General features: G+C 45.5%; 1 protein-coding gene across 1 annotated transcript; it reads left to right on the forward strand.

Moving 5' to 3' along the window:
• Nucleotides 1–6,292: 6,292 nt before the first annotated feature.
• Nucleotides 6,293–8,422, forward strand: LOC138770546 (uncharacterized). Its single transcript, XM_069949645.1, has 4 exons — nt 6,293–6,370; nt 6,798–6,919; nt 7,151–7,297; nt 7,447–8,422. The coding sequence occupies exons 1-4, from the start codon at nt 6,293–6,295 to the stop codon at nt 8,333–8,335; spliced, it is 1,236 nt and encodes a 411-aa protein (XP_069805746.1). The 3' UTR covers nt 8,336–8,422.
• The last annotated feature ends 5,656 nt before the right edge of the window (nt 8,423–14,078 follow it).

Genomic DNA, 14,078 nt, shown 5'->3' on the forward strand with positions numbered 1-14,078 from the left:
ACAGGCAATCTGGGGTGGTTATGGGAAACGTGGGGGGGTTACGGGCAACCTCCAGTGCTTACAGACAATCTGGGTTGGATACGGGCAACGTGGGGTGGTTATGGGCAACCTGCAGTGCTTACAGACAATCTGGGGTGGTTACGGGCAACGTGGGGTGGTTACGGGCAATGTGGGGTGGTTATGGATAAACTGAAGTTCTTATAGGCAATCTGGGGTGGGTACCTGTAATCTGGCATGGGCACCGCAATCTGGAGGGGGTCATTGGCAATTTGGGGTGGTCAGAGGTGACGTGTGGTGGTCAGAGGCGACGTGTGGTGGTCAGAGGCGACGTGTGGTGGTCAGAGGCATCGTGGCGTGGTCAGAGGCAACGTGCGGTGGTTACGTGCAATCTGGCGGGGTTACATGTAATCTGGCGTGATTACGGGGGAACCTGGGGGGGTTATGTGCAACCTGGAAGGGTTACAGACAATCTGGGATTGTTACTGATAAACTGAAGTGCTTATAGGTAATCTGGGGTGGGTACATGTAATTTGGGGTGGTTACGGGCAATCTGGAGGGGGTCACTGGCAATTTGGGGTGGTTACGGGCAATGTGCGGTGGTTACGGGCAACGTGCGGTGGTTACGGGCAACGTGCGGTGGTTACAGGCAACGTGCGGTGGTTACGGGCAACGTGCGGTGGTTACGGGCAACGTGCGGTTGTTATGGGCAACGTGCGGTGGTTACGGGCAACGTGCGGTGGTTACGGGTAATCTGGGGGGGTTAGGGGTAATTTGGGAGTAAACTGCAATTATTACTATAATAAAGTGTGTGTTTTATTTTTTTGTATGTTTGTCACTTTTTGTACTTTACACATTCATTTTCACTGTATTACTATGATTACTGTGATATTTTCTATCACAGTAATCATAGTTCAGTGACAGAGACCAAATTGGAAGGAGCTCCAGGATCAGGTAACGTATAAGGGGTAGGGGAGGTGACTGGGGGACGGGGGTGACAGGGGGGGTGGGGGGCGACTTGGGGGGTGGGGGGACATCACTTTTTATCCCCTGTCACCAATCATTCGTTGTGACAGGGGATAAAAAGTGCCGGGAGCACATGGTACAAGCGATCAGCGGTATATAGTATATACCGCTGATCGCTTGTACCGGGACCCCACAGGGGGGGTCAAGATGACTGCCCCATGCACTCCGCTACCTCCGGTGGCGGAGAGCATGGGGCTTTTATTCATTTTAACTTTTCCATGGCTGTGAACAGACATTAGTCGGTTCACAGCGATGGCGGCGGCCATCTTGGAAATGATGGACGCCGGGGGAGGGGGGTTAGTGATCGCCCTACTAGGGGGGACTGATCTGAGGTCTGGGGGACACTTATTTCATCTCCCCCCGCCGTAGATTCACCGCGGGGGGAGATGAAAGACGGCGGCGGCATCGGTAATCCCCTTTACTGACGGCCGCAGCTATAACGTGAAGAGCGGCGATCGTCGCTTGGGGGGGGGGCGGTACGGACCTCACACACTGCCCCAACCCCTCAGCTACCTCCGGTAGCTGGAAGTATGGGGTGGGGGCCGTCCCAGCCCCGCAGCCTTATTCTCTGCCATCGCCGTAAAAAGCTGATGGCAGCAGAATAAGGACCCTTAGTGACCGCCGTAAAAAGCCGTATCGGCGGTCACTAAGGGGTTAAGTGACAGCGATCCATGACGTATCGGTACATCATGGGTCCTTAAGAGGTTAAAGTGTCACTGTCGTGAATTTTTTTTTTTTTTTTCAGAAATCAATAGTCCATGCGATTTTAAGAAACTTTGTAATTGGGTTTATTAGCCGAAAAATGCATTTTTATCATGAAAAAGCAGTTTGAAGCTCTCCCCCCTGTCACTGTTCTCCGATGGAGAGAGCTAAATAAAAGAACAAAATAGGACAACAAAGAGTTAATCTACAAATACCTCACCCTCTATCTCCTTTGACAGTCAGCACTGACCTCTCTGAGCTCTGATTACAGCTGTCACCCAGCTCCGTGCCTGTAATCCTCTGTTATCTGCTTTCTGCTGCCGGCTAACTCTTCCCCTCCTCCCCCCTCCTCTCTCTATAGGAACAGACAGAGTGTGACAAGTCACAATTTTCTGATTTTTTACAGTGGATGGAAAAGAGGAGGGAGGGGGGGACCTAGGAAAAGGTTTTTTAAATGCAGATAATGGGATATTTGGCTAATAAACCTAATTACAAAGTTTCTTAAAACTATTGATTTCTGCAAAAAAAAAAAAAATACGACAGTGACTCTTAAACCCCTTAACCCCTTAAGGACAGACCCTGAAATGGCCTTAATGACAGAGACAAATTTTATGAATATGACCTGTGTCACTTTAGTCATTAATAACTTCGGGATGCTTTTACCTATCCAGCTGATTCTGAGATTGTTTTCTCGTGACATATTGTACTTTACATTTCTGGTAAATTGGAGTCGATACTCATAACAAATCTTTATGAAAAAATCCCAAATAATGTGAAAAAATGTGAAAAAATGCATTTTTCCAACTTTGAAACTTTTTTGCGTATACAGAAAGTGGTTATACCACATAAATTATATATTAAATAGCATTAGCAACATGTCTACTTTATGTTGGTGGCATTTATTAAACTATCTTTCATTTTTTTTAGACAATAGGGAGCTTAAAACATTAGCAGCAAATTTCCAAATTTTCAGTAAAATTTCAAAATCAGATATTTTTAGGGACCTGTTCAGGTTTAAAGTGTATTTGAGGGGCCTGTATGTTAGAAAGCCCCACAAAGCACCCCATTTCAGAAACTGCACCCCCCAAACTCTGCAAAAGCATATCCAGAAAGTGTTTTAACCCTTTAGGGGAGTCACAGAAATAAAAGCTAAGGGCCACATGTATCATCCGGCGGACGGATGATTTTTGGCGGAAAGTGCCGATTTGCGTATAATTTTATACGCAAATGGCCGATTTGCGAATAAAATAATCGTAAATCGGCACTTTCCGCCGAGTACGCCAGGGGGCGGAAAGGGGGCGGAAAGTAGGCGGGAAGTGGGCGGAACGGAGTCCGCGCGATTTATCATCCGTTCCGCCCAAATGTATGCCGAAAACCTACTCCAGTCCTCAGCTGGCGTAGGTTTTCGGCGGTGCGCACCGGCGCGCACAGAATTTATGTACAGGCAGTCCGCCTCTACATAAATCCCCGTACCGCCGGAGCTGCGGGGGCATTTTTAAGTCCGGCATAAAAAACGCCGGACTTAATAAATGCCTCCCTAAGTGTGTAAGGAATTTGAAAATTTTTATTTTCTGTGCAGAGATTTTATTGTAATCCAATATTTTTCATAATTATAAACCTATTACCAGAGAAATGCACCCCAATAATTATTGTCCCGTTTCTGCAGTTTATAGAAATACCCCATATGTGACCCTATTGCGCTATTTGACGCAACCACAAGCCTCAGATATAAGGGAGCGCCTAGTGATTTTCAACGCCTCCGTTATATTTGGTCATTTTTGACTGTACCACTTCAGGTTGGCAGAGGCTCTGGGGTGCCAAAACCTAAAAAACACCCCTAAAGGGACACCATTTAGAAAACTACACCCCTCAAGGAATGTAACAAGGGGTGCGGTGAGCATCTGGACCCCATAGGTGCTTCACAGATTTTCCGAACAATATGGCGTGAAAAAAAATAAAAATATTTTTTACACTAAAACATTGTTCTAGCCTTCAATTTTTCATTTTCTTAAAGGGATAAGAGGCAAAAAAAGACACAAAATGTGTAGCGCAGTTTCTCCCGAGTAAGGAAATACCCCACATGTGGTGATAAAGTGCCAAGGGGGCGCAGGACGAGCCTCCAAAGGGAAGGAGCGCCAATTGGCTTTTGGAAGCTGAATTTCACTGAAAAGGATTTCAAGCGCCATGTCGCATTTACAGAGCCCTCGTGCTGCCAAGACACTGGAAACCCCCCACAAGTGACCCCATTCTGGAAACTACACCCCTCAAGGAATCTAACAAGGGGGGCAGTGAGCATATAGACCCCACTGGTGACGGGCACAAATGTGGAACAATGTGACGTAAAAGTAAAAAATTTCATTTTTTTCACTTTCATGGCACAAATGTGCCCGTCATCAAGGGGTCCATATCCTCACTGCACCCCTTGTTAGATTCCTTCAGGGGTGCAGTTTCCATAATGGGGTCACTTGTGGGGGGTTTCCAGTGTTTTGGCAGCACGAGGGCTCTGTAAATGCGACATGGCTTTCATCATCCATTCTAGCCAAATCCAACCTCCAAAATCCAAATGGCGCTCCTTCACTTGGGAGGCTTGCCCTGCGCCCACATGGCGCTTTATGTCCACATGTGGGGTATTTACGGACTCGGGGGAAATTGCTCTACACATTTTGTTTTTTTTTTCCTCTTTTAACCCCTTGTGAAAATGATAAATTCAAGGCTAAACCAACATTATAGTGTAAAAAATGTAATATTTCATTTTCACGCCACATTGTTCCACATTTGTGCCCATCACCAGTGGGGTCCATATGCTCACTACACCCCTTGTTACATTCCCTGAGGGGTGCAGTTTCCATAATGGGGTCACTTGTGGGGGGTTTCAACTGTCTTGGCAACACAGGGGCCTTTTAAATGCAACATGGCCCCTCGAAATCCATTCCATCTAAATCCAGCCTTCAAAAACCAAATGGCGCTCCGTCCCTTCGGAGGCTTACCCTGCACCCGAATGGCACTTTATGTACACATGTGGGGTATTTCCGTACTCAGGGGAAATTGCGCTACACATTAAATGTTTTTTTTATCTTTTAACCCCTTGTGAAAATGAAAAAATCATGACAAGATTAATGATTTAGAGTAAAAATTTTACAAAAATTACACTACATGTTGGTCTAGCCTTGATTTTTTTCCATTTCCACAAGGGGTTAAAAAAGAAAATGAACACAAAACGTGTAGGGTAGTTTCCCCTGAGTACGAAAATACCCCACATGTGGGCATAATTTGCCATATGGGCACAGGGCAAGTCACCAAAGGGACAGAGCGCCATTTAGAGGCTGTAATGGAGGATAGAGGCCATGTCGCAATTACAAAGCTCCTGTGCTGCCAGGACAGTAGAAACCCCTGACAAGTGACCCCATTCTGGAAACTACACCCCAGAAGGAATCTAACAAGGGGTGCAGAGAGCATATGGACCCCACTGGTGACGGGCACTTACGTAGAACATGTGCCGAGAAAATAAAAAATAAAATTTTTTTCATTTTCACGTCCCAAATGTGGCCGTCACCAGGGGGCCATATCCCCGCTGCCCCCCTTGTTAGATTCCTTATCGGGTGTAGTTTCCAGAATGGGGTCACTTGTGGGGGGTTTCTAATGTCCTGGCCGCACAGAGGCTTTGTAATTGCATCATGGCCTCCTCTAATGGGAATGGCGGCCATACCTACTTAGCTGGGGAAAAGGGACAATTCTAATTTATTTGGGGGTATTAGGGCAATTATTAGTTTATAAGGTTGGAAAGGACAGGTGTCCATCAAATTCAACCTGTGTTGATCCAGAGGAAGGCAAAAACCCTCATAAGGCAGACGACAGTAGCCTCATCACAGGGGAAAAATTCCTTCCCGACTCCATAATGGCAATCAGAATAATCCCTGGATCAACGTGACCCCTGAAATAGGAATAAGGGACAGAATTTAGATAATGTAGAACTCCGATGACGTGTGGTACGCCTTGAAGCGATCCAGTATGCAGAGGCCCCTGTTACACCCCACTCTGCACTTCTTCTGGGGTCTCCTGTTTTCCAGTGTGGGGGACGTCACCTGGAAAATGTTGTCCTGGTGCGATAGGGGGTCCTTCATATCCAGAAGCGCTGGGTCCGCTCCATGGCTGCTAAATATTAGGGCTCTATTACTGTTTCTGATATGTTCGGATCGTGCCGCAAGCTACAGTAGCTCGGGCAGCGAGGGACCAGAAGAGGAGGGTGCTGGTATAAAAGTTATCCCCGTACAGGTGGTGACCTTTATCCAGCAGTGGGAAGATCAGTTCCCGGACGATCTTCCCACTTGTTCCGAGGATGGGGGGGGAGGGGGCATCTGGGGGCATCTGGGGCTGGATTCGGGTGTCCCTTCCTACATACACTCTAGGGCCGGTTTCACACGTAGTAACAGTGCGGCCGTAAAAATTTCTGTCCCGTACATCTCCGGGTGGTCTGGCGGCTGTATTTGAAAAGCACTTACGGTCTTATCGTAAGAGTCCGGCCGTAGTGTCATGATGTTTCTTGGCTTGTTTGGCCCCGCTCGAAAGCATGTATTTTCTTCATGAATCTGCCCCCGGGCCAAATAAGCACACCCACATCCCTATAAAATCTCCGCCCACTCGCGAAGTACGCCCACATGCTTGTAGTGTTGTGAAGGAAAAAAAAAAATAGCCAAAGATGTGTGATGCCGCTAATAATGCGCCCTATGGTCCAGCACGGCGTATGAGGCTGCGCCGCAAGCACCAGCTCGTGGTGCTTTCTATCCTGTGGAAGATGCGTAATTATTACCTTGGTTTGTGTGTAAGTATTATTTGTTTTTTTTTTTTTTTTTTTTTTTTTTTTTTTCTTTCAAGCTTTATGTACCTTTTTTAGAACTAGCCTTACAAACTGTTTAGGCTTATAATCCGTAAAACATAGATTTAAATGTATTGTTTATGCAAGCTCCCTTAAGTACTGTTGACCCAAGGTCCTTAAATGCAACAGTGTAATAATTTTGTGAATAATTGAGATGTCTTCCAAATTATTAATGTAATTTTTTAATAATTCTTCTCAGAGGAAAAAAGACGCAGAGCAGCGCCGTCTGCAGGAGGTGGGACGGCGATATTGGGTCCACCCCATCAATCTGCGGAGGGAGACCCGGGGCCACATTGGTTGCCTGTATGATGATTTGCGACGGTATGTCGATTTGAATAGATCAAAGTTGGCAAATCTTTGAATGTAATATGCTAATGTAAAGGTTACTCTCCCCAAATGTTTAGGCCAAAGTCCATTATGTTACATTTTTGTTTTGGTTTATCCTTACAACGTTTGATGTTAATTTCAACATTTGTAAACCGTATGACATCTTCCTATGATGTGTGTTTCTGTGTAATATTTGTGATCAATATTTTTCTTCATTTGTTGCAGACATCCTGACAAGTTACAGGACTTCGTCAGGCTGCCTATGGAGGCCTTTGATAATTTACTTTCCATTTTGAGCCCACATCTCCAGAGACAGGACACCTACATGCGGAAATCCATCCCTCCTGTGGCCCGTCTGCTCATAACGTTAAGGTGAAGAGGCTTTCTTTGAATGAAAACTATTTGTTAATGTATTTGTAGTTAAATCTAATATAGTGTTAAAATATGTAATAATGTAATATTTAGCTGAATGTGAAATAGAATACTAACAATTTTTTTTTTTTAATTTTTTTTTTTCAAAGATTCTTGGCGACAGGGGAGAGTTATGCATCGTTGCACCTCCAATTCCGGGTTGGTACGTCGACCATATCTGGAATTGTGAGGTGCACGTGCGGCGTGATCTGGGAGCATTTGCAGCCCATCGTGATGCCCAGTCCGACCCGGGAGATTTGGTTGCAGTCAGCAGCAGGCTTTCAGTCTGTGGCCAATTTCCCCAACTGTATAGGGGCGGTTGATGGTAAGCACATACGTGTGCGTCAACCACCGCGATCAGGATCACAGTATTTCAATTATAAGAAATTTTTTTCTGTGGTCCTGATCGCGGTTGTTGATTCCACGTATCGTTTCCTTGCCATTGACGTGGGCTCCTATGGCAGTACTGGGGACTCCCGGGCGCTACTGAGATCAGAGTTTGGGAGGCGAATTCTGTTAGATCACGTGACTCTACCTCCTCCCACTCCTCTTCCGGGTACCACGCATCCCGCTCCATTCGTCATGGTAGGGGATCAAGCCTTCCCTTTAATGAACAACCTGCTGCGCCCTTACCCACGGAGAGGGCTGGATGAACGGGGGAGAGTATTTAACCGGAGGCTGAGCCGGGCACGTAACTTCGTGGAGTGCGCCTTCGGAATCATGACTAGTCAGTGGAGAGTGTTTACCACTGCCCTGCAGTTGAACTTGGGCACAGTTGACATGGTCATTAAAGCTGCCTGTGTTCTCCACAACTACCTTCGGGACTATGCTCCCACCCCGGAGGTGAACGTGGAGACACTGCCAGCTTTTAGTGCCCCTGTCAACTATGGGCAAGGGAGACAACTCAACCGCGGGATAGTGGTCAGGAACCTCTTTGCTGACTACTTCATGACTCCTGAAGGCGCCGTGCCCGTGCCCCTTTCACAGCCTCCCTTATGAGCCACGGCCACAGGACTGATGTTTTTCCGCATGTATGTCACCTGTCTCTGGGATGTGTGTGTTTTTTTTTTTTTTTTGTTTTATTTGAGCCAGATGTATTGGTTTATATTTAATTTGCCTTATCTTTTTAATAAAACAAAAAATATATTTTGTTATTACACTAAACAAAGTGTCTGCCTTTTCAATGTATGTAAACCATGTTGTGTGTTCCCACATAGTAGTGTTCGAAAATACACATAACCTCACTACATATACTACTGGCCAGTAATTATCGAGCATGGTCACATCCTGCTAATGTTAATTGTATAGTCCTTTGAACCTAGTGTGCTGAAACATTGATGTGATCAAAACATGTGCATTTCCTATGGAGTGACCAGCAGGGTGCGCACTATATGTCGAACTTTCTAGTGTGGGATATGTAACAGGATCTGATATCTTCGAGTGCCACAGTCCATCTCACTTCTTAACAATCACTATTAACACACCACATATATCCCTCCACACATCACCCAGGTGCGCCAGCTTCATGTGGTCTACTTAGGTTGCGGTTCCCAAAAAATCTTGATCATCACATTTTTTTAAGTAAAACACAGAAGAGTGTATTAAAAGCTGAGAAATCTCGCTCTTTACTTTATCACCTGTTCCTTGTCTACAGTCATCTCCTGCATTTCTTATCAAAAATCCATCACATCAATCTGCCTGTGTAAACGCTACATTATGTCGTTTTTATTGTGTCTACGTTGATATATCCTCCACTTTGTACATAATGACCACATGCTAAATGTCCTGCAGGAGGCGATTTCTACTCCCATCGGACATCGAGATCTATGTGGAAATGATAGTGTCATGATAATAAACATTAATGTCCCAAAATATGTTAGTGATCATCACAAGCCTCTCCTGCTCTGCCCACTTCCTGCCTTGCCCACAGATGTCAGCATAGAGCAGGCTCAGACCTGAAAAAAAAGTAATCGCACCATTCACTACATCTTCGCTAGTGGCTTCACAATACGTGTATTTCACTCAGTATAGCTAACAAAAACAGGAGTGGATTCAAAACACCCAAAGGATCTCTTGACACAATGTTGTAATGTTGTGGATGTGCGCCATTAAAACACTAAAATAAGGACATTTCAAAAGAACATCCCTTCTTAAAATAAACAGTGCAATATTTCACTTTCACTGGCGCACATCCACTCTATTTCAACATTGTGTGAACAGAGCCTTTGTGTTTTTAATCCACTACTGGTTTGGTTAACAATACTGACCAAAATATCCTGACTCAAATACACGTATTGTGAACCTACTACGAACATGTAGTGAATGTTGCGATTCATTGTTTTTCATGTATGACAGTGCTCTCTGCTGACATCTGTGGCCAAGGCAGGAAGTGGCCAGAGCAGGAGAGTGTTGGCCTGATAAATGAAATACTTAACTACATTAATATTTCCTATCATGACACATTAATTTTAACACATACAGCAATGTCTCAGATATGATTAGAACTATCCTCCTGAAGGACATCCAGCATGTGTTAATTTTATACTAACGTAAAGCATACAAGTACATTTACTAACACACAATAGCAACATTCAATACATCTTTCTATGCAAACAAAGTCCACTAAGTGTTTTTAAGCCGATTTCGTTGGTCCTTAGTGCCAGTCAATAATCATTTTGGTTTTTAACCCTTAAACAATAAAACATAAACAAGTCAAAAATAATAATTGTGGAAACAACAACATATGTCGAAATGGATTTATTACATGTAAAAAAAAATTCACATTCACATGATAGTGTGTGTGGGTGGATGTGGGCGAGGGTGTGTGGAGACTACTTTGGACCATGTTGACAGAAGTTAGAATAGTGTGCAGAGGCAATAGTCTGGCCAATATGTGAAGGCCACAGCCAGCCTGACTGTATTCTGGCAAAACAAAACTAAAAGGGACATCCCAATCCCCACAAGCTGTTATTGTCATCCCTAGCTAATGTGATGGCAGACCTTGTAAACAGTGTGTTATTGATGTGGTCCTGGTGCGCACAAATTTTAGGAACATATTAATGCTAGTAAGCCTCGGTTGGCACAAAGGCCCTACAGTGTAGCAGACAAGGGGTGGTGTTGGTGTAGCTGAGGAGAGGGAGTGCGGAACAAACACAAATGTTGTTGGACGGTCAAGGCACATGTCACTCTCTCTCGCCAGGCTCCACAGGACCCTCTTGCCATCTTGGTGGTGGAGTCGTGGCCAACCCCTCTGCCAGATTAGGTTCTTCATTCTCTTCATCCGATGAGGCCTCTGCTGGTTGCTGAACTACTTGTGGTCTGAGGAGAAAACAACACTGGTCACTATCTAAGATGGCACTTTTGCTTAAGGACAGATTTAGCCATATAACTAAAATGGAGGCATCCAATGCAGGATTACACTCTGCCTGCTTTCACACTATTTTCTATGTACGAGGTGGCACACTAGAACTTTTTACACTATATTCACACACTGTTGACCCAAAATGTGGGTCTTCACAAGGCCACCCGAGTGGAACATTAGTTTACTCTATGGACACATTGCGTCCATTGTTTAAACATTATGAATACAGTCCACGCTATTGGCATAACTGCCATTTCATGTTCTGGATTAGATCCTGGAGGGATCAAAAGCTGTTCCCAAAGCGGTTAGGCCAGGCTGCATTTGTTAGTTATCTGGTGTCCAGCAGGGGGCGCCTCATCTTACCGAAATAGAGATTACTCTAAAGTGTTCACTAAATATACTGCTCCCCCTGCTGGAGCCTCAATGTATATAATCTATATAAATATAACACATGTCTATGTCTGCACACATAAGACACTGAGCTACTTCCGTCATCATCTGCTCCTACCATGGACACATGCAATTAACACACACACTTACCTGCGGCGTCTGGTGGAATTCAAAATGAAACGCAGCATTGGGGCAAAACGCAAAGCGGCCAGTTCTTCTTGGGAGGCCCCACGCCTCATCAGCTGCCGTCGCTGCCTGATGAATCTGTCCCTCACACTGGACCACCTGGTCTCCACATAGTTAGCTTAAACCAAAAGCATCCACACATTACGAATATATCAGCGTCAGGTGACCATAACACTCGAGTTTATGGTTTGCCACAGTGGATAAACAACTTACCAATTATCCATTTCTGTAATCTAGTATGCTGGGCCCAATCTGGGTATACAATCCGGGCAACCTCCCTCCATGCGGCACTCCGCGTTACCCGGCTTCTGTACCCAGCCGCAGGGCCGTCCCATAGCAGTGGCCGAGCATGGACCTGAAAATAAAACAAAATTACAGTAACGTCTTTGAAATTATTAGTCAATAAGGTCATAGCTCCTACACCCATTTCACATGCTAGACGCCATGTTTGATTGTAAATAGTACGTCACTTATGTGGGTGGGGTCTCCAGCTTCACCTGCAGCTAACTCCCTCCCTCCATGATGTTTGCTGCCGGACATATCATATACACAGTACACTACTACTCACGTCATGTCCTTATAGTATTTGGCGAAAATATATGTGCTTACTACTAGGGAATGGAAGCCCACAATCCGGCGCGGGGGTCTGGGATCGGATAGCGACACGGGGGGGACACGCCTCCTCTCTGTAGTATCGCCACCTCAGCACTGTGCGTAGCGGGGGTGGGGTGGGGCTAACAATTGTGTGTCGTGTGCTCGGCTAATTGCTATGTGACACCATGTAACGCTGCTCAGCTTACCCATTTGTGTCCGGCCTTGTCACGTCGTAAGCCGCTGCACTACAAGTGCCATAATGGGCGCACACGCCTCTTTGAACGTGGCTGCTGCGTATTGTGTGTGCTTCCGACGTTACAACGCCTGACAAAGTACACAGCAGAGCAGCGCTAAAAGGCAAAATACTCATTAGCCGAGCAGTGAACAGAATTACCACAGCACACCAAACACTCCGGCTAAACAACCACCCCGCTACGCACACTGATGACGTGCATGTACTACAGAGAGGGGGCGTGTCCACGCTGTGTCGCTAGCCTATAGCATCATCAGCCTGCGCCGGATCTTGTGCGTGATTTGCGTACTATTAAAGCGACCTCCTTATGATGACACTATCAGAACATTATATGGGAGGATTTCTCCTATGTATGTGCCGCCAACAACCATCATGGAGGGAGGAGGGAGGAGGGAGGAGGGAGGAGGGAGGAGGGAGAGAGTTCGCTGCACGGCCATCTCGCTAACAGCAAACATAAGTCACGCCCTGGTTGGCCACCAACATGTGCTATTACAAGGACAATTCCTCGACTAGGCATTACTTACAAATCTCGCCTAAAATATGATGTGTGGTACATGGTCCGAAAGAGCTAACACCTTCACAGATTTGGAGGAGACACACACATATGAAAAGACAAATGCAGTCATTGCTCGATTTCAAGCGCCCCCTGATGGCAAACACATAGGAATTACACACAATCGTACTTACATCAACTACTCGGAGCGATGTATCGTGCCACTAAATGACTATGGACAATCGTACACATAAAATAAATATTATCTAGCATCTATTGATGATTACATAATCGATTTGTTTTGCCGAAATTATTTCTCACTTAAACAGGATGCAATAACAGATGTGACTTTTGGACATCCAAAAAACCGCTATAAAAGGCAAAAATTCTAAATTACATGTATGTAAATGTGAGTCACACAACAAATGACAATCATACATTAAGTCACGGCCACACAACTATCTTCTCCGATGCCAAAGGAGCATCGAAATGTGTCTATCTAGCGAACTTGCTACTGAATGTAACTGAGCACAGGCTTTCCCCAACGGCAAGAGCTCGCTCTTTGTTATATTAATTTTGTAGCCCGTGAATGAGCTGTACCAGGAGAAAAACTGAAATAAGCAAGGCAGATCAGACACGGGATTACTTAAAAAAAGGAGCACATCGTCGGCAAACATGGCCAGCTTTACAGTGTGGTGACGGAGATGTATGCCCTCAAAAGCGTCAGGTAATAATAAGTGTCTTGCTAAGGGTTCTATGGCTAAGTCAAATAAAAGGGGAGATAGGGGGCATCCCTGGCGGGTACCTCTTTCCATTGGAAAGGGTGGGGAGAGTATGCCCGGCGTGTAAATGCGTGCTGTGAGACCCTGGTATAACCCTGATAGAAAGATCCTAAAGTTGCCTCGGATCCCGAATTCATCAAGCACAGATCCCAGCCAGTCCCATCTCACGTTATCAAACGCTTTTTCTGCGTCTAGTGTCAGTAAAACCGGTTGGGAGTCTGTCTGAGATCTGCGCCCCACGAAGTCCATTACTGTCAGGACCTTGCGAATATTTACTACAGATGACTGGTTCCTCACAAAACCCACCTGATGGGTCCCCACCAAACCAGGAAGAAAGGCAGCTAACCTATCCGCAAGTATCTTAGTAATCAACTTTATATCCTGATTTATCAGGGAGATGGGACGGTATGATCCTGGGTCTGTTAAGTCTTTACCTGGCTTGGGAAGCACTTTAATGTGTGCCTGCTTTGCCAAAGGGGAAAGGGTGCCTGTACTCAGAACAAAATTAAAGTAATCAGTAAGCACTGGGGTGATTTGCACTGACAGAATCTTATAGAACTCTCCCGGGTAACCATCGGGCACTGGAGCCTTTCCATTACGTAGAGATTTTATGGTGGCAACAACCTCCTCCTTAGTGATCGCAGCGCTAAGGGAAGCACAGTCGTCATCGGATAGCGACGGCA

The sequence above is a fragment of the Dendropsophus ebraccatus genome, chromosome 13 (assembly GCF_027789765.1).
Source record: "Dendropsophus ebraccatus isolate aDenEbr1 chromosome 13, aDenEbr1.pat, whole genome shotgun sequence".
NCBI lineage: Eukaryota > Metazoa > Chordata > Amphibia > Anura > Hylidae > Dendropsophus > Dendropsophus ebraccatus.